Source organism: Gracilinanus agilis, chromosome 2, assembly GCF_016433145.1.
Source record: "Gracilinanus agilis isolate LMUSP501 chromosome 2, AgileGrace, whole genome shotgun sequence".
In the NCBI taxonomy this organism is placed as follows: domain Eukaryota; kingdom Metazoa; phylum Chordata; class Mammalia; order Didelphimorphia; family Didelphidae; genus Gracilinanus; species Gracilinanus agilis.
Genome location: NC_058131.1, coordinates 211,974,349 through 212,000,701, shown reverse-complemented (window position 1 = coordinate 212,000,701; position 26,353 = coordinate 211,974,349). Strand labels below are relative to the sequence as shown.

The 26,353-nt window shown below is 37.4% G+C and overlaps 1 protein-coding gene across 1 annotated transcript in view; it reads right to left on the bottom strand.

The window, feature by feature from the left end:
* GRHL1 (grainyhead like transcription factor 1) overlaps nt 1-26,353 on the bottom strand; it is a 69,568-nt gene that overhangs the window by 37,402 nt on the left and 5,813 nt on the right. The window contains exons 3-8 of the mRNA XM_044660945.1: nt 22,751-22,821; nt 20,693-21,083; nt 19,597-19,673; nt 18,243-18,399; nt 17,951-18,062; nt 16,954-17,048 (exon numbers count right to left, since the gene is read on the bottom strand). Coding sequence (XP_044516880.1) covers nt 16,954-17,048; nt 17,951-18,062; nt 18,243-18,399; nt 19,597-19,673; nt 20,693-21,083; nt 22,751-22,821 — 903 coding nt within the window. The remainder of the gene's footprint in view (nt 1-16,953; nt 17,049-17,950; nt 18,063-18,242; nt 18,400-19,596; nt 19,674-20,692; nt 21,084-22,750; nt 22,822-26,353) is intronic.

Sequence of the window (26,353 nt, the reverse complement as noted above, 5' to 3'; positions counted from 1 at the left end):
TTAAATGGATACTAATTATTGATTCCAAAGCAGAAGAACAGTAAGGGCTCAGTCATTGGAGTTAAGTGACTTACGTAGGGTCACAAAGTTAAAAAGTGTCTGAGACCATATTTGAACCAGAACCTCCTCTCCCTAGGGCTGGCTCTCCATCCACTGAGCCACCTAGGTGCACCCCAAAACAGAATCTTAAAAGTGGGGATTTAGAGATTACATCTTCTTCATTTTATAGATGAGGAAACTGAGGCCAAGCAACAAAAAGAGATTTACCCAAGGACATTCTGTTTAGTTTTGGTGGAGATGAACAGAGAAATAGATCAAAAAGCAAGTATAAGAATTAACTTAAGAAAATGATTAATCCACAGACAGTGATCAGTTCCTAAATTCCTAACTGTTTTCTGATGATAAATTCTATGCCCCAAATTCTTCAATAGCTTAGTACCTAGCAAAATCCAAATTCCTTTACCAAGAATTTCAAGGTTCTCCAATATCTGATTCTAACCTACCTTTCCCAACTTTATTCTTCATTTCTCCCCAATTTATTGCCCCACACAGTGCTTAGCACAATGCCTGGCATATAGTAGAGGTTTAATAAATGTTTAGAGAATTGAACTGAACTGAATATCCCTCACTTGCTAAAATGAACTATTCCCTATTTCCCAGATACAACTTGTTATCTCCTGACTCCTCCGTTTGTTGCAAATGTATTTTCCATTTATATCTCCTGTCTATCCTTTAAATCTCACCTTAAGTGCTATGACCTCTATGAAGCTTTCCTTGATCATCCTAGCTGGAAGCGATGTCCAAATGATTGGATCTTCACTGGTTCAATGACTGTATCACTCTGAAGGTACTTACCATTTTCTACCTCGTTACTATAGTTATGTACAAATTTTTCTCATTTATTACACTGAAAGTTCTTTAAGAGCACGGATGTTAAAATTGTGTACTTTGAGAATTTAGCAAATAGACAGATAATAGCAGCTGACACTTAAGGCTTACAAAGCAGTTTGCATACATTTTCCCATCTGATCCTTAGAACAACCCCATAAGGTAGAGGGTATAGATATTATTATCCCCATTTTGCAGATGAGTAACTTAAAGTTCCATTAAGTGACTCGCTTATGATCACACAAGCAAGTAAATGCTAAAAGCAGGGTTCAGATCCAGGTCTCCTTATTCCAGGTCCATTATTTATTTCTACAACCTCATATTGCCATAACAGTAGTCGCATTAGCAGACACAAAATATTTGTTGAATGAAAGAATGAATGATTGAATTGTTTATACTCAGTTGCCTTAGAAGAGATTCTGAAACCTTTTTAAACTGCAGGGTAACTTCTGAGACAATTGTGTTAGCAGTCAGGACTAACACTAGTCTCTTAGGCTTACTATGTTATAGCAGAAGTATTATTGCATGTAAACAATCACATTTCAGTGAACACAACCTGACCTATTTGTGCTATGACCAAATTAAGAATGGAACTTTCTATAATGGTTTAAAACTAAGTGAAATTTATCATAGCATTTCATTATAAAAGGCTTAAGAGGCAGCATAAAATAAGAACTATCTATTGGTCTTGGAATCAAGAACCTCTAGGGTTAAAGTCTGGGTGCTGACACTGTAACTTTAGTTTCCTAATTCCAAAGGGAATGATATTTCATTGTCTTAGTCACCTTACAGTTTTGTTGGGGAAAGTACCTTGAAAACCCCAAAGCACTATATAAACGTTAACTATTATTTCACATATATTATATTGGAATAGATTGACGTTTACTAGACCAGAATCTAGCTCTACAACTTCTCTAGGCCTTAGTTTCCTTATTTGTAAAATGGGGATAATATTTGCAATATCTATCTGTGAAGATCACAATTAAAATGCACATCAAGCACTTTGTAAATATTAAAGTGCTACATGAAAAATGATCATATCATTTACATTTTCTTTCATTTCTTTAATTTTTATTTTTCAAGAAATAAGTATGTTTATTTATCTGTTCCTCTGACTACTCCCAAACTAAATAAATTTAAAAGAAAAAAATCCTCAAAATATAGCTGCATAGTCTAGCAAAACATATTCCTATCAGCCATGTTCCAAAATCTATGTCTTTTTCTAAATTCTAAGCCCATCTCCTCTCTCAGAAAGTGAGTGGCATGTTGCATCTTTATTCTTTTGGACTCATGGTTTATCATTAAATTGCCTCTAAAATCTTTCAAAGTTCTTTTTTCTCTATAATGTTATCATTGTCTAACCCAGTGATGGGTAAACTTTTTAAAGAGGGGGCCAAAGGAAAGGAAATGTTCATCTGTCAGTCTGTTTCTAAGGCAACTCTTTTGAAGTTTCATCGTACTGTATCCTACTCATTGTATTCATCAGATTAGGAATAATGTCCCTGGCTGGAAAGAACATTTCAGGGAGCCACATCTGGCCCTCGGGCCGTAGTTTGCCCATCACTCATATAAACAGTTCTATTTCTGCTTTCTTTGTTCTGCATCAGTTCATAGAGGTCTTCCCATGCTTCCTTTAAAGTTGTCCATTTCATCATTTCTCATATCACAATAATATTACCATTTTATTCCTATACCACAGTTTCTTTATTCATTTCCCCAACAAGACACCACTTTACTCTCTAATTTTTAGCTAACACAAAAAGAATTGCTACAGATATTTTTGAAATACAGAATTGTTTCCTTTTGGTAGTTTAGGCCTAGAAGTGTTATGGCTGGGTTAAAGGGTATATAGAGTTTCTGAGCATAGTTCTAATTGATTTCTAGAATGTCTCAATCAATTTACAATTTCCTTTACTTTAGTAACTTGTTTGCCCACTGCCCCTCCACATTTTGTCACTTGCCTTTTTATCATCTTCACTATCTCAGTTACTTCCCAAGATGCAACTGAGAGTCAACTATTCTTCATTTACCTGAAATTTAGGTGTATGACTAATGGTCTTTTCCACACAATGAATTTGGAAGGAGAGTCCCTTGCCTGTAGCTTCAGCTGCCTTTCACACATATGCTATGATCCGACTATGTTTTAGAGTCATAATCTTCCACAGGTTCTGAAGATAAAGTCACCAATTTCTGAAAGTTCCAAGCTGTGTTGGTCTGTGTACTGCCCTTTCTTCTCCTTCACTTCACAATACCTGAGTTTTAGTATTTCAAAGTGTTTCTTCTGACCAGCCTCCATATGTAACTGTCCAATTTTACCCCACCTTTTTGGGGAAAAAATATACAAAAATGAAAAATCTAAAAGTATTTCATTGATGAATAGAATAGAATACGTCAGAATATAAGTCAGAATAAGTCAGGATAACTGACAGAATAAGTCAAAATAACTTCAAACTATGACTTCATTTCTTTTTTTTTTTTTTACTCTTAATTTCTATCTTAGAATCAATACTTTGTGTATTGGTTCAAAAGCAGAAGAGTAATAGTAAAGGCTAGCCAATGGGAGTTAAGTGACTTGCCCAGGGTCATACAGCTAGAAAGTCTGAGGCCAGATTTGAACCCAGAACCTACCATCTCTAGGTCTGGCTCTCAATCCAGTGAACCACCTACCAGCCCTCTATGACTTCATTTCTAAGCAACATATCAAATAGTTTAATTTCATAGATTTAAGCTGTTTGACTATGCTATATTATCATCAGGAAAATCAACTTTGTAATAAGGCTTCAACCAGTTTTGCCACAATGTAGAAACTGCTTTAAAAAATTAACTTGCATAAAATTTCCTAGAAAGATGCTAGAAGTAAGTTAAGGTAGACAACATTTTCAAGAAAAGCCCATAGGAGAGCAGGATGCTTTGTTTCTAACTTATCAGTTTGCAAACACTCCATTGTCTTTCAAATGCTGACATACAGAGTTGAGTAGCATACATGCTTACCTATGCCACACGATACATTCTTTGTATAATGTGAAGGGTATTTTATTTGGTGTACAGCTTGAAAGGAAATCTCAGTGTAACCAGATAACAAAAAAACTTGTGATTTCATTGGTGTGATTTCATCTCCCCAGATGTAAACTACAATCTCTCTATAACTTAGAGACTGAAAACCAACTATAGCTCAGGAAGATTAAACGACTTGCCCATGTTCGTACAGTTAATAAGTGTCAGAGGAAAGATTCCAACCCAGATTTTCCTGACTTCAAGTTCAGCTCACTACCCACTGTGCTCCACTGCCTCTTTCACTGAAATTACAACAAAATTACTACTACTATATTTATATTTAATGCTTTAAGGTTAGCAAGTTCTTTCTTTACAACACCAATCTCAAGTAAGCACCAGTTTCCAGGTAAACTCAGTGGTAGCAAGGACACAAAACATTAAGAGAAAGAATATAATAAATCAGCTTCAAGCAATCAAGAAAGATGCTTTGGAAAAGAGGTAGCTATCAACATTCTTACAAAGAAATGCTCAGAAGAAATTGAAAAACAAATTTATTCTTTCTGTCTACCCTAAAAATGTATTGTATCCTTGGTATGCAAAGTGTATAAATATTTTACTGTGTATACATCTGGATGATGTTCTTGTATTTTATCATTGTATCTTTTTAGTACATCGGTACTGTTTGTCTTGTTATCCAGTGAGCCACTAGAAGAGAAAGAAGGCCAATGGGTCCAAACTGTTTTATATAGCAATATGCAAGAATAGTTCAATTTAATAAATACTTTTTAAAACAATGAGTTACTGTTGTCAATCCAGCTAAAAACTAAGGCCACAGCAGAGTTCTGAAAGCCGACCTCAATCAGGAAAATGGAGCCAAAAATCACAATTTATAAGAAAATACTTAGCTCATTTCTTAATTCACAAAATTCTTTCATGTGGTTACAACCAACATTATCTCTATTTTATGTGAGAAGTAGCATAGATAAAATAGGTGCCTTGATCAAAGATATCCAGGGAGCTGGTAGGAAAGTAAGGATTAGAACTCAGGTCATCTGATTCCTAATCCATTGCTCTTGCCCATAAGTCATGCTGCTATCATAAAGAGCATAAAGAAGGGCAAGGTCCTAATGGAAAATCATTGCTCAAGAGAGTAGGAAAAGTTATTTTAAAGGTGACCTCATTTAGTTGTGAGCCAAAAGAAGTTTTTCCCACCATTGGGCAATACTCCTAACAAACTAAAGATCTACAAATTACTGAATAAGATAGCTGCTCATTTCTGGACCAAAGTCAATTTGCTTCTTGGGACACTTTATATCATCGTTATACTTTAGTTCCCTCAGCCATGTAATATTTATCCAATAAGATTTAATAGTGCTTTCAAAGCCCTCTTGTCCACAGCCTCAGTAACTTCTAAAAGTCTTCATTTTAACCCTTTGTAGTGAAATTCAAGCTAGCTAAACAGGTATGTACTCTAATGTGACAGATCAACTTAAACTAAAATACAAGATTCAGAGGGATGAGGGTCAATTTCCATTTAATTGGTCACCTTTCTTCCTCTTCCATTTTCCTGCCATACTGTCCCACCACTGATGCTCCAGTCACCTAGTCTGGCTTTACCTGCCATTTTCCAACCATGCCACCATGCTAGTATCCTCCCTTTTCCTTTCCATTTCTTGCTACAAGAACAGTAAACAAATGAACAATACCATTGCTTCTGGAAAAGGCTTGTCAATTCATTGTCCTATGGCAATCAGAATGGCTGACCACTACTCCTTTATATTTGTTGGCTTCCCCTTTTAAGCCCCTTGAGGTCAAGGACTATCTCTTTTGTATCTGTATCCCCAGGACTAACACATAGGAGGTGTTTAATATATATATTTTTTTCATTCATGCATTTATTTTGCTAAAAAAATTCCTAACCAGTTATTTCCAGCTAGGTATTTCTGGACTATAAACCCTATACTCTGAATTCTCTCCCAACTTCTAGAACCCTATCAGGAAGATCCTATTTATAAATTATCTTCACTTCATATCTTTCCAATGTATTATACAATTGCTTACAGAAGATATAGTTATGATTTTGAAAACTTCAATTATGCTATAGGAGCCAACACAGATGGAAAAGCTTAGTTTAATCCATGAAATAAAAGTCTAATTTTCAACTTAACAGATCAGATGCCTCAGTTTACCTCAAGTTAAATTATTGAACTACCACTGAAACCACTTTGGGTAATATGAATTCAGACTACAAAGTGGTGTGACCATGAAAGTACGGTTCTTGAAATGAGGGCAAAAAAAGGAAGACCGACTTGAAGACTCTTTACTTCTAAGTGGGGCGTTTCCTGAAGGAGTAACAAGTATATTGTAGTCATCACCCTTGATGTTGCCATAGTACTCTCTTCCCACACCTCCCACACAACATCTTCAGTTTCTATACAGATTGAAGAGAGCCAAGGGTAAACTCACAGACTATCATGGAAAAACTAGCCATCTTACAGAGTGCTTTCATAGTGTTACTCTGTCACACTTTGCAAATTCGAACTGACCCCATGAAGTGGGATCCCCCAGCAAATATAAAGTCCTAGCACCTATTTGTCCCAAATAAGCAGAATATGTTTGCTCTGAAATCTACAAAACCAGATGCAGGTGTGACCCAAGGCAAACAGAGACCACATTCCATCCCTCCCACCAAATACGGAATAAAGAAAGGTAAATTTTAAGTTAAGAAAGGCAAGACATTATGAGGCATACCAATAGTCTGCTAAGAAAGACCCCTTGATGTAAGGCTTTCACTTCAATTTTTAAAAATTTAAACTCAAAACTCTTAAAGACAAATTACATAAATAAATTTAATAGGGTTCAGATTCCAGTGCTTTGTGCTGAGAGACTTTAAAGTATTTTGGTTGCACAGAAACTGCTATTCCCCGCTAATTCTGGGGAAACTCCACAAAAACATCTATCTGATTTATTAGCGATCACATGCCACATTCGACTCTCCATGATTCAGTTTTTAAGTGGCAAAACTGGTTGAAATAATAGATTAAGAAAACCACATTGGACAGAATTTCCTGGAAGGACTTGGGGAAAAGAAGGTAATAAACTTTCAAAGAAGAATACTCCATCGGAGCCTGAGGTTGTTGCCTGACAGCAAAGAGGGTGGAGAAAATGAACAGAAGAGGAGCCAATTCAAGAGTGGGCCAAGAAGTCAGGCTTAAACCAAAATGGCTGTTGCTAACCTGTTTCACAAGGTTCAAGTTTCACTACCAAACTGAAGATTTTTTTTAAAAAACCTTCCAAATGTATTGCCTATCCAAAGACCCCAAAACGTCTGACCTTTATCCTGAGGTATATGCTATAAAGGCAAGCTATTGTAGCCAGCAATGGTATGTGGACTCCATAGTGTTCTCTATAACAGTAAAGACCTTGCTTCTTAGACCTCCACAGAACTTACCCTTAGAATTTTTCAGGCTAAGGTAAAACAAAGGTTGTTGAAAACTAAGAATAGTTTTGTCTCACAAACACATCCAGAATACTTTGTTCAAAAAACCTTCTCTGTGAAATAAGTACCTTGACCATATATCAGTGAATGAATAAACATGAGGTTCTCCACAAATTTCCAAGTCCCCGTTCTTTTCCAAATCTAATCCTCCAATTCCAAAAATTGGTTCTGTTGCCACAGGAGAATTCTATCATTGAGATGCAGAGTCTGAACTCTCATATTTTCTCTAGTTCCTAAAACACTGGTTGTTTGGTTTTTTTTTTTTCACTCCACCATTTTTCACTTAGTGGTATTTTAAAAAGTCATCTCAATTGAGTATAGTTTCCACACTTAAATCTTGTGCTTCTTCTAAGGCACTGGGATAGGAAAGTTTGAATCTAGTTATAACTCTGCAGAGTCTAGAAAAATCTGTTCTCTACAGCCTAAAAGTTTCCCATCTGCTAAATTTCCCTCAATCATCTGCCAAACTCTCAGGTTTTAAAAGTTGCTTCCTCCTGGTATTCTTCCTAAGCCACACACTGTATTTAGGCCAGGGAGCATATGCATTATCTGCAGTGCTACAACTTAACCTCCAGCCTTCATTTTATTGCAAATGCAAGTAGCTGTTTGACTCACCTCTCTTCCCTCCCTCTCATTCACACTGGGAAACTTAAAGTTGTGAAACAAACCAAACCTGCCCTGCTTAATGCAACCAAACATGGCAACACCTTATTTTAATGGAACACTTGATTGATGCTTCACTAGAATGGAATTCCTGTAAATGCAAGCAAGAAGCTCAAGCCAAACAAATTAAAAATTGCTCTCACAGTGAATTCCAAATATTGTGCTTAGACACAACAAACTTATTAAAATTATAAACCTGCATCGCACAAGCACACACACACACACAAGTCTTAAGTTCAAATTACCCAAATGGGCCCACCCCTTTTAGAAAATGAACTTTGCAAGCCACAATAATCCTTCACTGGGAACTGCATATACTTTTGCCGAGACAAGGAGACAAAAGGGAAAGATACCAATACTCCATCCAAACACCAGGATCCCTCCCGTTAAAGCTACCTGGTACTCTAGTCTGGCTCCAAAACTCTACTTTAATCCTCTCTCTTTTGTAACATGAGCTTTTCCGTGACACACAAAACATTTGGCTCTGAAGGACAGCTTTTTAGAGTACCTGGGAGTTCCTTCTTATACTCGGTAGATTATGATTAAAAGCAAAAACACAAGGTATTTTTCTTTGACAGTTTTTTTCCCCGGGGAACAGGATGCTAAGATCTCATCCTCTTGACTCCCACTTTTCCCTTCCCCAGAGACTATTCTACACAGATATTTTCAGAAGGAAAAAAAAAATTTTTTTAAGGAACTGAACCATGAAAAGAGGGGAAAAAAAGTTTGTTGAAATTGGCCATGTCACTTGAGAGATAAGATCCTACCATCTAGAAAGAGATGTCGTTCCATCTGTCTGTGAGTAATATGATCATCGAATGTTTTCTCCTGAAGTTTTTTAATGGATACCTGGGAACAAGTTGCCAGGTTCTCATCAGAAGAGTGAAGCAGAACTAACCAAATCTCAGTGTTGTTTTAAAGTCTTAAAATTCCCAGCACGGAAGAAGAAATTAGATCTTAGGCTAAGATGTCCAGCCTTTCTTGCACCTTCTTTTGGGTACCTGCTCAGGTAGCCATTCAATGCCCTTCAAATGCTCAGCTTTTCATTGTCAACATTAGAGGGGAGCCAAATCCAACAACAAATCTAGGGATTTAACTTTATGAAAAAGCAGAAGCTTTTTCCCTCTCTGTGTCTATTACATCCTAAAAAGGGTTTGTGCTGCTTGAAGATGGATAAAGGCACAAACAACCACATTTTCAAGACCTCTTTTGTCTTTGAACCCTGATTTCCTGTGTGCCCATTTAGTTGTTTTTCTATAATAGGACTCCTTTCTTGTCAAGCACTTCCTTGGGTTATTATGCTGAATAAATTACTTAATCATCAAATTACTTTATCATTAGATACTATTGCTTACACTTTCAAACTCAATAGTTTTTACTTCTTCTGGATTCACACAACTAATAAGCAACATAAAAGATTTGCCTGGTAGCAGAAGTTATTTATAATTTGTGGACCTATTAAGAATCCAACTAATAAAGTACCATATGAGTTTGTTTACTTCCATAAGCTATCTTACATTTCTGAAGGTGTCATCCCAAGAACAAAATAACAAACATGAAGGCATTAGGAAGGTTGAACCCCTTTCTATTAGTACTGACAAACCAGCTTGAGTTTTAGTCCCTTTGATCTTAAGGCTCTGAGACCTTATTTTATAGGCCCATGAGATTCCAGAATTAGTCACTTGGTTTGGGAAATATTGTAGACGGACTGAATCTGATAGCATCTATATTAAAAATAGGTTGCATTTGAGAAATTTGATTCTGTCTGTTTTTGGAACTTCATTTTTTCCCCAGAGAACAATAATTATTTATGGTAATTAGCTTCTCAGATTAGTCCACAAAAGCCTATATAACCTAAGCAAAATTATAGTGCTAATTATTCTAGCCTAAATTCTGGGTCCTGGAAATGGAGTCAGTTAGTATAGAAGGAGAAGGAAGAAAATTTCCTTCTCCTTTTCTGGATACAGGACACATTCTAGAAAAAAAAAATTCAAATTTGTTTTTGCCATCCTCAAGCCTTTCTGTGTAAGTGTCACCTCCCCACCCAAATCTTAGGCCTTTCACAGTGCTTAGAATCTCTACAGTAGCACCCTTCTAGGCCTGCTCCTCCCCAAAAGTTTTACATGTTTTATAATTATAATTTATAATATAAACATATATTATATCTCTACCAATTGAAACTTCCATTTTCTCAGAGTAGATAATCTCAGAATAACTCTTTCACTTTAGAAAGTGAAAGTGTGGCCTAGAAAAGATAAGATAATATGGCTAAAAGTGCACTAGACTTTTATACAAGACCTGGGTTCAACAAAGATCAGTTCTAACACTTATCAGCTTAAGTGACAATGGTTAAATCATTTAAAAGTTTTAAGGCTCAAGTTCCTTATCTGTAATCCAAGGCTGAAAGTATTCACCAATAATATAGCTGGTATTTATAAAGATAGACTTGAAAGTTTTTTAAGGTTTACAAAGCACTTTACACATATAATCAAGTGACATTTAAAGTAAATAATTAGTTTCTTACATTAATTAATCAATTCCCAGGTATTTCCTGCCCTTCCTCCCCTAGCAGCACTAGAGAAGGCATCATTAAAAAAGATGTAAATCCCAATTTTTTCTATGTACTTAGTTGTGAAGAAGGCCATTTGTAAAATATAAAGTGCTTTAAAAAATTTAAATTTCCTAATATTACTAGAAAGAATGACATACTAATGACTAATGCAAACCCTAGAAGTATTTAAGCTTTTAAAAAAAGAGAATATTTGCAGACCCACATGAATCTCACGATAGTAAAATTTGAGACAATGCAAGAAAAGTAGAGAAAAAGATCCCATCAGTGTAGGAAGATGATTTTGAGCAGGAGGGCGACACCAGGGAAATAGACCTGTCTCACCTATGAGTTTGCCTCTGGGTTCAGTTCTTCAAAGCGCTTCCTGCTGTTTGCAGGTTCTTCCTTTAACTTTGGAAGCCCACAAATTTGCTAAAAGCTTCTAGCTGTTTTGTCTTTTTTTAACCCACATTGTTTCCCATTGAGGAGGCAGCTGAAAATGCAGGTAGAGGTGCTATATGTGAGATTGGATTTTAAGTCAGGGACTGCATTGGTTAATGACTCCCTCCCCATTCTTCCACCTGAAGATTCACATTATGCAGGGGAAATGGGATTTGATCTCATCCGACCCAGAACTACAACCATTTCCAGAGTGGGAGGCAGAAATTAAAATGTGGCTTAATGAGTTGGCATTTGGCCAAGAACCTAATTTTACTCATCCTGTTAGTGCCAAAAAACCAAAAACAACAAAGCAATAGCTAAGAGAGCCTTAGATCTCTGGAGAAAATTGCTAGTCTACTTACCTCCAGGAGCAGGATAAGTCTCTTACATTCTCTAAGGTAAAGGAGCTGGGATGGGGCCAAAGAATACAGCCCAAATGTGTTCTAGACTTCTAGGTGAAATACTGGAAATCTCTTAACTACTAGTTATCTATCCTGATGCTATTGAAATCATGAACCATCTAGTTTTCACAAACTGAATCTGATGAGGTTGTTGGAAGAAAGCTGAACAAGAAAGATAAGGAACTTGATGCACAGAGGGGTCCTTGGAAGGGGGGGAATGACAACAGGATCATGCATGTGCAATTTGTGGTCTCCGTCTGCCTAGGGGCATTAATTAATTTAGGAGTAAAAAGAGAAATCAACTTGGCTGAAGAAAGCTAAAAGCCTAGATGCTTAATTTCAAAACATTTAAGGCTGATGTACGATATCTGCTTCAAAAAATGGCAGCCTAATTAGATGATGGCACAACTCTCATAGAAGGCATAAGAACCAAATCAGCTTTGGGGGTCTGGAAAAAGAAATGACCTTAATTTACCCACAGTATTTACTGATGCTATTAAAGCCATGGAGACCACTCCCATCTTCATTTCCCCACCCCACCTCTCACACAATGTTCTTCTCTAACACTAATATGCCATAGATCTTTAAGTGAAACACAAGGTATCATTCCTTTCTGGCATCTTGGCTTTGGGTATTTCCATCTTAAAGAGAGACACCCCAAACACCCAGTCCATACCCAATAACTTTCAGTCAAGATATCTAAGCACTTTGACAAGTGCTTATTAACCCTGACAACACCTTACTGAGAGTAGTAATCAGTGTGACCCTTTTTTCTAAAGGCAGATGAGAGAAAAATAAGTGGGCCAATGAACAAAGGGCTTCATCCAAGGTTGCAGATGAGTCAATGATGGCTAGGGAATGGAAGGCAGGCCTAAATGTCCTCCTAGCCAGAAACTTTTAAGAGTTCCTTAATTTACCTTAATTGTACAAAGAAAATATGCCTATAGTTTACTTTGGGAAGCTTCCTGAAGACATGGGTCAGTTTTTTCCTATCCCTTAACATTTTAAGGGGCCACCAAAACTTCAATATAATTTAAATGTTGAAATAGGAGAAAGAATAATTATATAAAGTGAAATGTTTCTTTTCTTCCTAATAGCCTCACTACACCTATCTTGTAGTCTTCACTAAATTATAAAGATAAACATGATATCAAGTCATAAGAAACAATAAAGCTCCTCATGAATGAACAGCTAAGAGTAAATTTTAAAATATCAAGCAGGAGCAAATAAGGAGGGATAAAAGTGACCATTTCTTGCTTCTACTTTCTATTTTATCTAAATAATGTACTTATAAACAACATGAAACATTCAGTGGCTTCCCACTGTCTTGGGTAAAACACAAACTCCTCTTTTTGACACTTAGAGACCTTCACAATCTGGCTCCAATGCATCCTTTAGACTGATCTATTACTCTCCACCCCCTCCACCCCCCCACCCCCACCATATACACCCTGTATTTCAGCCAAACTGGCCTGCTCACTGTTCCCCATGAATCACACACTCCATCTCCTATCTCTGGGCCTCTGCCATCTTCCTCACTTCTGACTTGTAGAATCCCCAACTTCCTACAAAACAAGATCAACTGCCACCTCCTATAAAAGGCCTTTGATGATTAATTAGCAATCGTTCATACTCTTCTTTTCCTTTCACAGTTAGTCTGTAAATACTTTGTCTGGGTGATGTTCCCCCTTTATTCCAGGGACGATTGCAGTTCTGTCTTCGTGACCCTTGACATAACCGGTACAGAAACAAGAAAGTCTTGTTGAATTGAACTGAACATTCGGATTTCCTACTAGATTGGAGTGTCCATTCCTAGCAGAAGGAGACTAACACCAAAATCCCCCAAATTTACCGCCAGAAAATGAAGTGTGACTTTAGCCTCAAAAGCTATATTTGTGCTTTTAGAGAAGCCTGCGGCAAGAGGCAAGGGGAGCAATCACAGGCCCCCAATAAAATTTAAAAAAATAAAATTTCTGTCTTAAAATCAAAAATAGGCATTGGTTCTGAGGCAGAAGAGTGGTAAGGGCTAGGTATAGGGGTTAAGCGATTTGCCCAGGATCACACAGCTAGGAAATATCTTAGACCAGATTTAAATTCCCGTCTCCAGGATTGGAGCTCTATACCCTGAGCCACCTAGCTACCCCTTAACATAACTTTAACCATGTTGCTCCAACAGAGAATCTCAGTTAGGCATGCTGGTATCTTTGCTCTGCTGGCCAAACCACAAACTCTAGATAGTAGAAACTGGCTTAGTCACCTCCATGTGCCTCTCTTTGAATATGGCCTTTCCATTCTAAGTATTCAGTTATCCAAACTCTGCTGCTTCTATTCACATGCCACCAGAAGGGAGTTGGAGAGAGTCAGAGAACTTCAAATGTATGTAATCTAACCCTAACTGGACCCTCATGCAAGGCAATCCTTTCACTCCATCCCAATTTCCTATCGTATATGCCCAGAGGAGTTTTCAAATCTTTTCTTCTCTCCTAAAACCTTCCACATCTCTTCTTCCCTTCACACTATTTCAAATTGAGGAACTTGGTTGATACTTTAATGAAAAAAAACAGAGGCCATTTGCCAGGAATACTCTCTTTTCTCCATCCCGAAACCCCTTGTCATTCCCCAGTATCTCCTTTTGTACTCTTATTCAAATAATGAAGTGACTTCACTGAAGCTAATTGCACTAAATGAACTCTCTTCTTCAGCAGATTCTCCCAAAATGATCACTTCTCTTTCTGAACTTCAGTCTCTTTCTAGCCAGTCACCCTCTTATGTACTGGTTTTTCTGTGCTGTCTAGCAAAGTGCCCAAGTCACCTTCATCTTTGGAAAGATTCTTCCTCCTTTTCTCAGGAAAACTCCTAGAAAAAGCTTTCTACATTCATTGCCTCCACTTTCTCTCTTGTCATTCCTTAACCCTCTGCAAGATGGCTTCTGATCTTATCATTTAGTTGAAACTGCTCTCTCTCCAAAGTAACCAAAGATTTCTGAATTGCCAAATTTAATAGCCTTTCCCTGAGTCCTTATTGTTCTTGACTCTCCACAGCATAGGCACTGACCACTCTTGGCTCCTGAAAGTCTCTCTTAATGGGTTTTCCTGACATTACTCTCTTCTACCTCAACATTCTGTACTGAGTCTTCTTCTCTCTCTCTCTCTCTCTCTCTCTGACTTGATGATCTTGTCAGTTCACAAGAGTTTAATTATCATCGATATGCAGATGGCTCCCAGGTCTATACATCCAGTCTCACCACCTCTCCTGAGCCCTTGTCCCACATTACAAGTTACATATTGGACATTTCAGAGGATGTCCCATCATAGACTCCTCAAATTCAGTATGTCCAAAATAGAACTAATTATCTTTCATCCTAAATCCACACCTTTTCTCTGCTTTCCTATTTCCGCCATGAGCATCACAAAAACTTCTAGTTTCCCAGGCTTCCCACCTCTGGGTTATCTTTGACTCTTCACTCTCTGTCCCCCAACAGAGTCAATCAGGCACAAAATCCGGCCATTTTTACATCTACTGCATCTCCCAGATACCTATCTTTTCTCACTATGCACACAAACACCATTCTTATCAGACTCTTATCAGCCCTCAGCTGCTCTGCCGAAATAGCCTCCCTACCTCAAGTCTATCTCTTCTCTAATCCCTCTGCCAAAATAATTTTCCTCAAGTGCAAGTCTGGCCATGTCACTAACTCAATAAATACTAATGCCTCTCTATTGCTTTTTGGATAAAACAGAAACTCCTCTTTTGGCTTTTAAAGATCTTCACAAGCTGGTGTCAACCTACCTTTCCATTCTCATTATGCATCACTCTCCTTCCTACACTCTTTCATGTAGCCAAACCTGCCCTTCTTGTTGCTCCTGACATGGAGCACTCTATCTTCCATGTCCCTTTGCCCTGGCCATCTCCCATTCCTGGAATGCATTCCTTCCTTGCCTTGCCTTGCCTGTCCCTCCTAGAATCCTTTCTTTTCTTTAAGACTCAGTTCAGATACCACCTTCTCCAGGAAGCCTTCCTTGATGTTCCTGCTGGCAGGAACCACCCTTCTTCTTCCCCAAGCCACCTCATATTTAACGTTGTTATTATTCTACATGTACTCTACTCTCCCTCAATTAGAATGTATGCTCTCTGAGAGCATGGACTGCCATTTTTCTCCCTGTATCACTATCATCACCTCACAAAAAGCATGGCGTACAATAGGTACTTAATATATGCTTATTGGTTGATTTGATTCAGATATTTCTTAAGTGAACTGTTCCCGACAATGAATAGAGTTTCGTTATTAAACATCACACATTCTTAAACTTGTAAAAGATCAAACTGTCAAAAAAGAAATATCTTTTGCTTTGAAAACTCTATATGAACTCTTCAATTCCTACACTAAATGACTTGGTAGGACTTGGTATTTTGTTTTTTTGTTGTTGTTGTTTCGTTGTTTTAGTCACATTTTCTTAGGAGAGATACTGGAGTGATTTGCCATTTCCTTTTCCAGCTCATCTTATAGATGAGGAAACTGAAGCAAACAGGGTTCAGTGACTTGCCCAGAGTCATGTGGCTAGTAAGTGTATGAAGCCAGATGTGAACTCAGGAAGATGAGTCTTCCTTACTCCAGGCTCATCACTCTATCCACTTTGCCACCTAGCTGCCCATTTCATTGATTCAGGGAAGGGCATGTTATTAAAAGGAAGAGATTTTATGGAGGTGTAGGAGACAAATAACTTTAAAAAGTAAATTCATATTTTCTTAAAGGACAACAGAGCTCTATGGAGAATTAACCAAGTGACTACTCTTATTAGTGATAACCATTCAAATACCTCCTTTAAAAAAACCAAGGAGAAAAAGAATCACTTAAAACAGAATGAGGGGTGTAACTTGTTGAGAATTCAATGAGACAAGATACATCCTATGTAAAACATTTCTCTAAGAAACCTAAAAAGCCTTAGGGTCATTATCTCATTAATCCCAGTCAATGAGGGAGTAGGCAGGGATTACTAACTACTTTACAAGTAGAAAAAGGGAGTCAGAGAGAAGTTGAGTCACAATCAAGGCGAAATAGTGAGCTAGTGGTTGAGGACTAAATTTCACAAGCTTTTGACTCTAATTCAAATATTTCCTTCTCTATTCTCCACATGCTGAGGTACATCAGAATAAATTATCTTTGCTAGAGAAGGGGGAGAAATATCTTTGCTTTGCTCCTTAAAATGCTGGCATGAGCTTTCTCTGGAAAAATTAAAATAATGAAATAAACAAGTGAATCATCTTGGTTCTTTAGGAAGAAGGAGAAAAACTGATGGTGTAATACTTCTTTTCTTCTCTTCTCCATCCCATCTCATTTTCATTAAATTTCATAACTCATGATAACAACCTCCCTCCCTTCTCATCAAATGTGATTCAATCTATTGCTTAGTACAAAAATGAAACACAAAAGAAAATGTCATCTGTCAGGGCACTCTGCTACTCCCCTTTGACTTCACGAAACAGAAAGAACAGGAGGCCTTTGGGGCTTTGTTACATACCTTCGCTTCATCGTTAATGTCCCAAGTGAAAGAAATGGCATTATAAGCAATCTCTTCAATGTTACTAATGGTATTGAAGCTTTCCTTATAGTCAGCTGTAAGGGAAACAGTGAAATAGATAATTCTAATTTAAGCTGGATGGTATGGGACTTTTGTCAAGATAAGACACAATTTTTCACTTCACTAAGGAATTTCAAGCTAATATATTCTTGGGTTGAAGAGAATTTATTAAAGATGAAAAAAAGAATCCTAGACTCTGAAGGACAGTAGGAACCACCTAGTTCAAAATTCTCTCATTTAAAGAGGACAAAAGTGATACCTGGAAAGGTAAAATGATTTGCCAAAAGTCTTAAGTCCGGTGGTACAATAAGACTAGGATCCCATTTGGGCTTTAGAGGAAATAGTGTGTATGTGTGGTGGGGGGGAAACAACACTGCTAAGAGTTACAATCATTCATACTATACTCCAAAAGACCACACAAAGATAAAACTACTTCAGAAAACATGGATTTGCATGTACATTTGCTGTTAAGAACCAGATAATTAGTCCCTAACTCTAGTTCCAGACATCAAGGGTTGGCATTGCTTGCAACTAAGAAAGGCTGGAGTTAAGCCACATTCCTGTTTTGCTTATAGGCAGTTATAAATCAATAGTATTTTCTCCATTTCTCCCTCCTCTTCAAATGATAGGAATTCACTTTGGAATAAACACCACCAAAAAAAAAAAAATCCTTAAATGCTGTGGGGTGTGAAACACCCTTGTGTCTTCTGTATAGCTGGAGTCTCCACCGTTAAGTGGAACACAGAAGTCATTATGGAGGAAGTGGGGACAAAGACAATTCTGAGAGGCCAAGGACAATGTTTGGAAAAGGCTAGTGGCTGGTGCAAGAATAAAAATGGTTTTGTCAGGAAGCTGATCACTGCCAAAAAAAATTGGATTTAGAAAAAAATGGGTGCTTGCAATTCTGAGAGTAAGAACAGGCTTATGAGCTGCTTACCTATATCAATGCATCTTTGTTTGGCAGTGTGTTGCCTGGAGTGCCAGTATTTCCAATGTCTTAGCTGATCTTCCCGAGTTTTGTCTTCAGCAAATACCACCATAATCACACTCTGAGAGAAGACAAAAGGTTAAAGAAGTTGAGAAAACTTTTTGAGAAGTGTTACTTGACATTAGATTTTACATTTGGGGCCTCGGGCTACATTAGAGACCTGCTGCAAGGTCTACTTTAGAAAGAGAACACAGAATCTTTGTCCCTCACTTCCTGGAGAAAAAAGTGACCACACACTCACCCGGACTTTGCTGATGGGATGGTGAATTCCTTCATTGCTGCTCACTTCTTTCAAGGTGACAGGGTAAAACTGGCCCTTGTTCAGATACGTCATGGTGCTATCTCCTGGCTTCTGTCGAAGGGATTTTGAGGCTTCCAGAGTATATTCAAAGTTGTTCCTATGTGACAAAAAAGGCATTGAAGACTAAGGTACTCTTCTGGAAGGTGACCAGAACACTTTAGTTTAATTTGGAGAAGGGCCAGTGAATTCACTGATACACTAAATTGCTAAGGAAAATGCAATTGGCTCTACCTTCTTAAGAAAGACTCTTTTCTAACAAAGTTTCCATGAGGAAAATAATTTTTCACAAAGAAATACTTAACAATCAAAAAAAAAAATCCTTAGTCTACTTGAGAAGTAGCATGTTGAGGGAAAAGATCCCTGTATTTAAAGTCAGAAGACTTTGGTTTAAGACCCCACTCTCCCATTTACTATCTGTGTGACAACGGGTCAGTTGATTAGCCTCCCTAAAACTTAGTTTCTCCCTCCATTAACTGGGGATAGTACCTACTTCACAGGATTATTTTAAGGGACAATGTATGTAAAGAGCTTTGTAAACTGTAAAGTACTATTTAAATGTCAACCATTATTCTCATAATATATAGCATTATAAAGACCCTCTGAGATTTCATTAAGATAAAATCAAGCACATACTCATGGCCAGAAAACACTTGGGTGAAGGAACACATAAGGCAAATATGCCTCTCATTCTATCTATAACCAGAGGCCCAAAGAAATTCCATCTTCTAAAAACTTGTTTGTCCTTCAGTTTTCACTACAGTATTTCAAACAGTTGTTTTCCCAATACAGGTAAGAATTCCAGCTAGGTAAATAGTAAGGACAATTGCCTTCATTTTATACCTTACAAATGCCCTGGAAGTAGGTAGATGAACAAAGAAATTTATAACTAGAAGGAATCTTAGCCGTAATCTACCCATTTTTCCATTTATTTTCCTGAAGCAATTTAATGCTTGCCAAGTGTTTTATATATATTATCTCATAATACTATTAGCCTTCCCCCTAAAAAAATTACAGGGAGACGAGAGCTGAGGAAGGTGTCAACTCTATTATTTAAAAAGCTCTTACTTGAAAAACAGGTACAGAATTTCTCCCAAAAAGATCACACTAGTACCAAGATCATTTGCCACTATGGACATCCTAGCAAGGAAATCATTAGACCACTATCTGTCCTTCCTAAGTCCTTAACATAATAAAATGGGAAAAAGTCTTCCTCAAACCATAAAGAATAAGTAATAAAGGATTTAAAAGTCTTACAAGTTGTAAAGAAAAATGTTACATAAAAAATTATGATTACCCAGAGACACCATCAAATACATAATCCTCTGAATTCATGCCAGGCATCCTTAGACTGAGATCTGAAGAAAAAAAAACCTGAAATATAAATAATAAAATAAGGCACAATTACTTGAATGGTCATGGTTACAAAAGACAGAAGCTAAGGTTTGGGTCTGCAAAAACTAAGGATTTGGTACAGCACCAAAAGGTCTTAAGAGTAACCCTTTACCCTCCCAATATCCATTTTTATAAGCAAGTCATGTAATTTAAGACTGATTCTGGGCACTCCCAGAAAGTATTTGTCATTCATTATTCCTTTTATCCATCTTTCCCACGCATTCAAAATTCTGATTTAAATTTTAAACTTTGCAATCAGAAGCTCAATTTACCTGTTCTTTTAGAAGTCAAAGTATTCCAGAGTGCCAGGTTCAAAATACAGTATCAAATACACTTGTGGCTAGATAAATTTGGAGTATTTCTCAAGAGTTGCTGCTGTTCAGTTTCTAATTACAAAGCTTTTATCTTCATATTTTCCTGTTCCTCCCCTGGTACCAAATTTAGCATTTACCAAGAGAAAATACTTGGAAGTCAGCAGAGTTATTTGTAAACTTTACACCATGAATTTGACATCAGGATCCAACTCCCTCTTAAAGGTTTTAGTACTTGTTTAGAATTGTTTAGAATTATGGTAACCACCAAGAGACACAAAGTATATACATCATAAGAAGGAATTATGTTAAGAATAAGTACACATTCTTTTTTAAAGGCTTATTACTTTTAGTAAAGGACACAGTCTAAATAAAACAGACAACATGAAGACAACCTGTTTTCAATGAGATTACAAATCTTTTTTCTCTGCCCTTCAGCAAATTATTTAGCTGAAAATGTGAGCTTTAAAACCAACTGCTGGTAAGATTAGCCATGTGCTTTTGATAATTATTTCTGGTTTTATAGGCTTAGTTTGCTCAATTATACACATGGGCCTTTTCTCTTTAAAAAAAAATCTTCTATTTCTAATCCATTTCAGACTGAGATTTCAGTCTTACATAACAAGGAAAAGGCAGAACCTGATACTTATACACAGCCCTATTAGGAAGATTTGTTGTTTCCTGTACCTCTTGCACGCCTTCCTTGAAGGTCTCTGAGAAGGTAGAGTCTGGAGTACGCCTCTGAGCATTTGGGGGCTGAGCACCTGAGCTGAATTGGTCAGGATTAAGGCTGCGGTCAAACACCACTACACGCTCAGTGGGTTCAGGGTGGTAAACTGCTGGGGGAATTCCTACAGCAAAGTTGTGTGGCTGAGATTCCGTCTTGATGGAGTGAGTAGGCATTGTCGCTATGGACACAGTGACCGTTGTATCTGGGGCAGTTAGATGACCTCTCTTATCGATGCCCAGTTGGTTGCCATGGGGTAGGACAATGTTAAATGGCACATTTTTCAGAACTTGCACTCTGTTTTCTCCAGCAGAAATGAGGGGTTGTTCAGTCACATTTGGTATGCCGTTTCTTTAAGAAAAGAGAAGAAAACTGTGTTTTGAAGCTCAATTTTGATACTGTTTTTGACAATTATTTTGGCTAGAAGTATTTTAAACAGGATGTTGGGCCATGCTCAATTTACTTGGTAGAGAAATAAAAACTAGGAATGGATGAAAACCCATAACTGAAGGGATGGAAACATTTAAAATACTTATGTTAAACCCAAGGGTACTAGATGAAAGTTAATGAAGGGTTCTGCTAAACAGTCCCCTTAAATATATTATTTTGAATCATCTTGATAAAAAAAAAAAACCAATCATGTCTCTTGAGGTATATAGCTACAAATGCAGCTAACCAGAGTTGATGTCACACAACCCAATAACCATTACTTTCATCAGCACCCCTATTGTCCTCATCTTTACTTTAATTAAATGAAAGTTTGATTCCTTGTACCTAAGTGATTTTGGCTTTGTTGACAGTTTTTTAAAAATGCACTTCTCTTTTGCTTCCAGTAGGTAAAATTTAATAGCAGATGCATGTGTAAAGGATCTCAAAAAATTCCACAATACTACAGATGAAAATAATTAGAACTATTTTCAAAAGGGTTCGTTGTAAAGTCATCTCATCATTTTCTTTGCTAAAGAAGCAGCACAGCTCTATTGGATAACCAAAAATATTTTATCATCCCCAAATTATTTTTATAGAGCTTTAGAATATATAGTATTCTTTCATTTTGTATTATACTTAGGCAGCTATCAAAATGAACTTGCATTTCATGAAATTTATGTTTCATTGGGATTTTAGAAAGCACCTACTCCAGCTCCCTTGTTTTATAAATGAGAAAAACAAAGTTAAAAAAATTATTTGCCCAGGGTCACCCAAGTGGTCGGTAGCAGGAAATGGAGTTGAACCCAGGCCCTTTGATACAAAAAACAACATTCTTTGGATAGTATGCTATCTCCCCAAGGTAACATCAACTGATGAGGGAGAGTACTTAAGATATGTCAATTATGGCATAAGTCAACATTAAGTTAATTGTGCTATGAATCAAATCAAGAGTTGTTCAGTCATGTTCAACAATTTGTGACCCCCCTTTGGAGTTTTCTTAAAAGAATGGTTTGCCATTTCCTTTTCCAACTTGTTTACAGATGAGGAAACTGTGGCAAACAGGGGTTAGTGACTTGCTCAGGGTCCTACAGCTAACAAGTGTCTCAGGCCAGATTTGAACTTAGGGAGATGAGTCTTCCTGATTCCAGGTTCATCACTCTATCCACTAGGCCACCTACCTACCCATGTGCTTGATAAATCAAGAGTTACTGGTATTTAAAGTTTTTTATTTTTAATTAATTCAGTCCTTTTCTATGATAAATATATGTATATGTATGTATAATGCACATATATACATGTTTATATTTTTTTAAATTATTTAATTCTAAAGATATCTTCGAAGGAGAGGAAGATTATCTTACTTTAAAGAAAGCAATGCTAACTTTCCCAAAAGTAGAAGCATTTTAGTCAGTGAGAATCAATAACAATAATTAGGCATTAATTCTCTAACCTATTCATCTCTCCCCAGGTACTTATCTATTATCTCACCAAATCCAAAACAACTACCTTTAAAAAGTTGGAATTCTCATGGAAATAAATGGAGCATCTTTCAATTGTACTCTTTATGTCGTTGTGAACTACTCAAGTACCTTTTGTTGTGATCTGGATCAGGATGTTCAACATCTTGTTTTGCTGTTGATAATCTTCTCTCTCTGGGAACCTTATGAATTAAGACACACAAAGAATTCAGCCAAAGATTTTTTTTTCTCCAGACCTATGATTTCACTGATGCAAAGAACCCCAGACAACCTCCTTCCACCCACGCATATAAGAAATCACTGGTATTTGATTGTCTTGGGACTTGCTGAGGTACCAACTTCCACATGGTCACATGGTCCAGTGAGTGCCAGGGGCAGGGCCTGAGCCAAGGGTCTACTTAATGCCAAGGTAGGTCCTCTACCCACAATGCCATGCTGCCTCTCCCATCCTAAGGAAAACAGAGCTAGAGCTCCACTCATGATTCCATTGTACAAAGGACTCCTAGTTGGAGAAAGTCAAGTCTTTCTACCAATGTGGGTTAGCACCTTCTCTGGAACTTCTAGTCTTAGAGAGTTTCTTGAAGCAACAAGAGGTTCAGTGATTTACCCAAGGCCATACCTTCAGCATATAACAGAGATAGGACTCAAACCTGGATCATACTGGCCATTAAACTGGATTTCCAAACACTGAGCTTCTTCCAAATATTTAATGACAGCTAGCATTTATAAAATGCTTATTATGTACCAAGTGCTTTACAAATGTTATCTCATTTGATCCTCACAACTCTGGGAGGTAAGTGCTATTACCATTCCCATTTTACAGGTGAGGAAACTGAAGCAAATGGAAGTTAAGTGACTTGTCTAGGATTACACCTCTGAATTTTAAGTCAGAGAGATGAGTTTTTCTTACTCCAGAGAATGTCCACATTCTCTCCATTTCTCTACCTAGCTGCCTAGAAAGTGGTACTAAATATTTGACCATTCCATAAACTCACAGATTTACCATTTAAGTGATATCAAAATAATTACAGAACCTTTTAAACATATGCACACAGACATACATACAAGTAATTACAGGTTTCGTTTCAGTCTTTCTGGCATTAAAGGATTTTTTCCTTTAAAATTTTTATTTTTAAAAAATATGCAATCACTTAATTGATATCTTAACAACTTATGTTTTTCCCATAAACTGAATTAATCAGTTCAGCATCCCTTCCCCATCAAAGGATCCTTATCTTGTTTTCAACAAGAACCATTTCTCATAAGACTTCTTCCAGATGCCCAGAAAACCCTAACCATTATCTCCAAACCAGAAAACAAGATAGACTCAGCACCTGGTGCCTAGAAGAATTTCAATAAACTTTATGTTCAAGTCTCCAACCAAAGAACGTCTTCGCTTCTCCACCTTAATAACCCCAAAAGTCTTTCTGAAGTTGAGGTGGGAGAAGGGAATTTTTATTACTGAAAAGAATGGGATGCTAGAAACATATTTTGTCCCACGGCTTCTGATCACCCAAAGACAAGATGATAAAACTACTTGAAGGATGTGAGGCTAGTTTAGGCTAGTTTCTCTAGAGCAGACTGGATGCTATGGTATACCATGTTCAGTGGGTAGAGTGCTGGGCCTGGAGTCAGGAAGACCTGAGCTTAAATCTAGGCTTAGATACTCACTAGTTGTATGACCCTGGGCAAGTCACATAACCTCGATTTGCCTTAATCCACTGAAGAAAGAAATGACAAACCACTCTAGTATCTTTACCAGGAATAGTGTGCCTACGCACAGTATGGTCCATGGAGTCACAAAGAGTCAGACACAACTGAACAACTGTGAAACCATGGAAGCAATAAAGCAAAGACATTGTAGGATAGGAAAAAAAGATAGAATTGAACTCAGGGCATCAGGTTTCTAGTAATGATTTCTCTATAAATACAAACAACCAACAATTGACAACTTCCCAGCTGCATGCCAGGCACTCTGCTGGGACAAAAAGACAAAAACTGGGTCATAACTCTAGAGCTGGAAAGGTCCTCAGAGGTTAAAAATATGTCCCACCCTCTAGTTTTCAGATGGAATTTAAGTGACTTGCCCAAAATCGCACAGGTAGTAAGCATCCAGAGAGAGATGTGAGATGAAATAGTCCTTGCCCTTAAGAAGCTTACATTCTTTCAATCAATTTAAAAGTATTTATTAAGTGCCCACCTCTATGCTAAGTACTAGGAATACAAACACCCACTACTATGTTCAAAGAGCTTACACTTTATTAGAGGAGCTGATATAAACATACACAGAATAGGGAAGATGATATAAGTATACACAGAATAAAGACAAAATAAAGATATTAGGAGTGAGGGATCAAGAAAGGTTTCAGATACAACAACGATGCCAGACTCAGGTAGGAACAGGGGCCCCTAAACTGTACATGGGAATCCTTCAGGCACATCTGGAGAAAAATATATATGAACATTATCTATGTTTTATTGTATTTTCATTTATTTTGTCAAATATTTCCCCATTCTACTTTAATCTGGTTCTGGCCACACACAGGAGTGTTGTGAGCCACGTGTTTAATACTTCTGATGTAGAAGACAGTGCTTGAGCTGTTTCTTGAATGAAGTCAGGATTTTATGAGGCAGTAACAGTTAAAAAGAAGAGCACTGCAAGCATAGGGGATGGCCAGTGCCAAGGCACAGAAAGAGGAGATGTTCTAGTCTTGTGTGAGAAACAGTCAAAAGGCTAGTTTGGTACTCTGGCACTGGGAGGTATGGGAAAGGGGGAAACATATCACAAGAGTGAAAAGGTCCACTGGGGCCATATTGTGAAATCCTTCAAATGCCAAGTTGCTTATTGAATAGAACACTGACATGGTCAGACCTATGCTTTAGGAAAAGTACTCTAATAGCTATATAAAGGAGAGGAGAGATTCAAGACTAAGAGACCGACTAGGAAGCTATTGCAGTAGTCCAGGCAAGAAGTGATGAAGGTGGTTAAGATGGCAGTTATAAGCTGTATGAGTAGAAAGAAGAGGATATTATGAGGAGAGAGGAGGACAGAAGAGATGTTGTGAGGATAGAAACAATATTTGGCAATTGATTAGATATATAAGATAAGGAAAAGAGAGAAGCTAGAGTGACACATTTCAAATTGGGGTAATAAGAAAGCTAGATTTCAGACGTCATGTGGATGGGGGGGGGGGAAGAATGGCAGAAAGACTGTTTTGGACATATTATTCTTGAAATGCCCAATAGGCAATTGGTAATACAGGACTGGAGCTCAGGGGAGAAACTGGAGCTAGACATATAGATATGAATCATCATCATAGAGATGATAATTAAACCCATGTGAGATGATGAAGTCACCAAGAGAGACCATGTTGAGGAGAGAGGAGAACCCGGGTCAATGCCTTGGGGCTTAATATTAAACTAACAAAAAAAAAATGAAAGATTACCACTGCAAGAACAATAATTAAAGTATATGCTCCTGGGGACAGCTGGGTAGCTCGGTGGATTGAGAGTGGAGATAGAAACAGGAGGTCCTGGGTTCAAATCTGGCCTCAGACACTTCCTAGCTGTGTGATCCTGGGCAAATCACTTAATTACCACTGCCTAGCCCTTACCAGTCTTCTGCCTCAGAATCAATACAGAGAATTGATTATAAGACAGAAAGTAAGAGTTATATATATATATATATATGCATATATATGTATGTATATATGT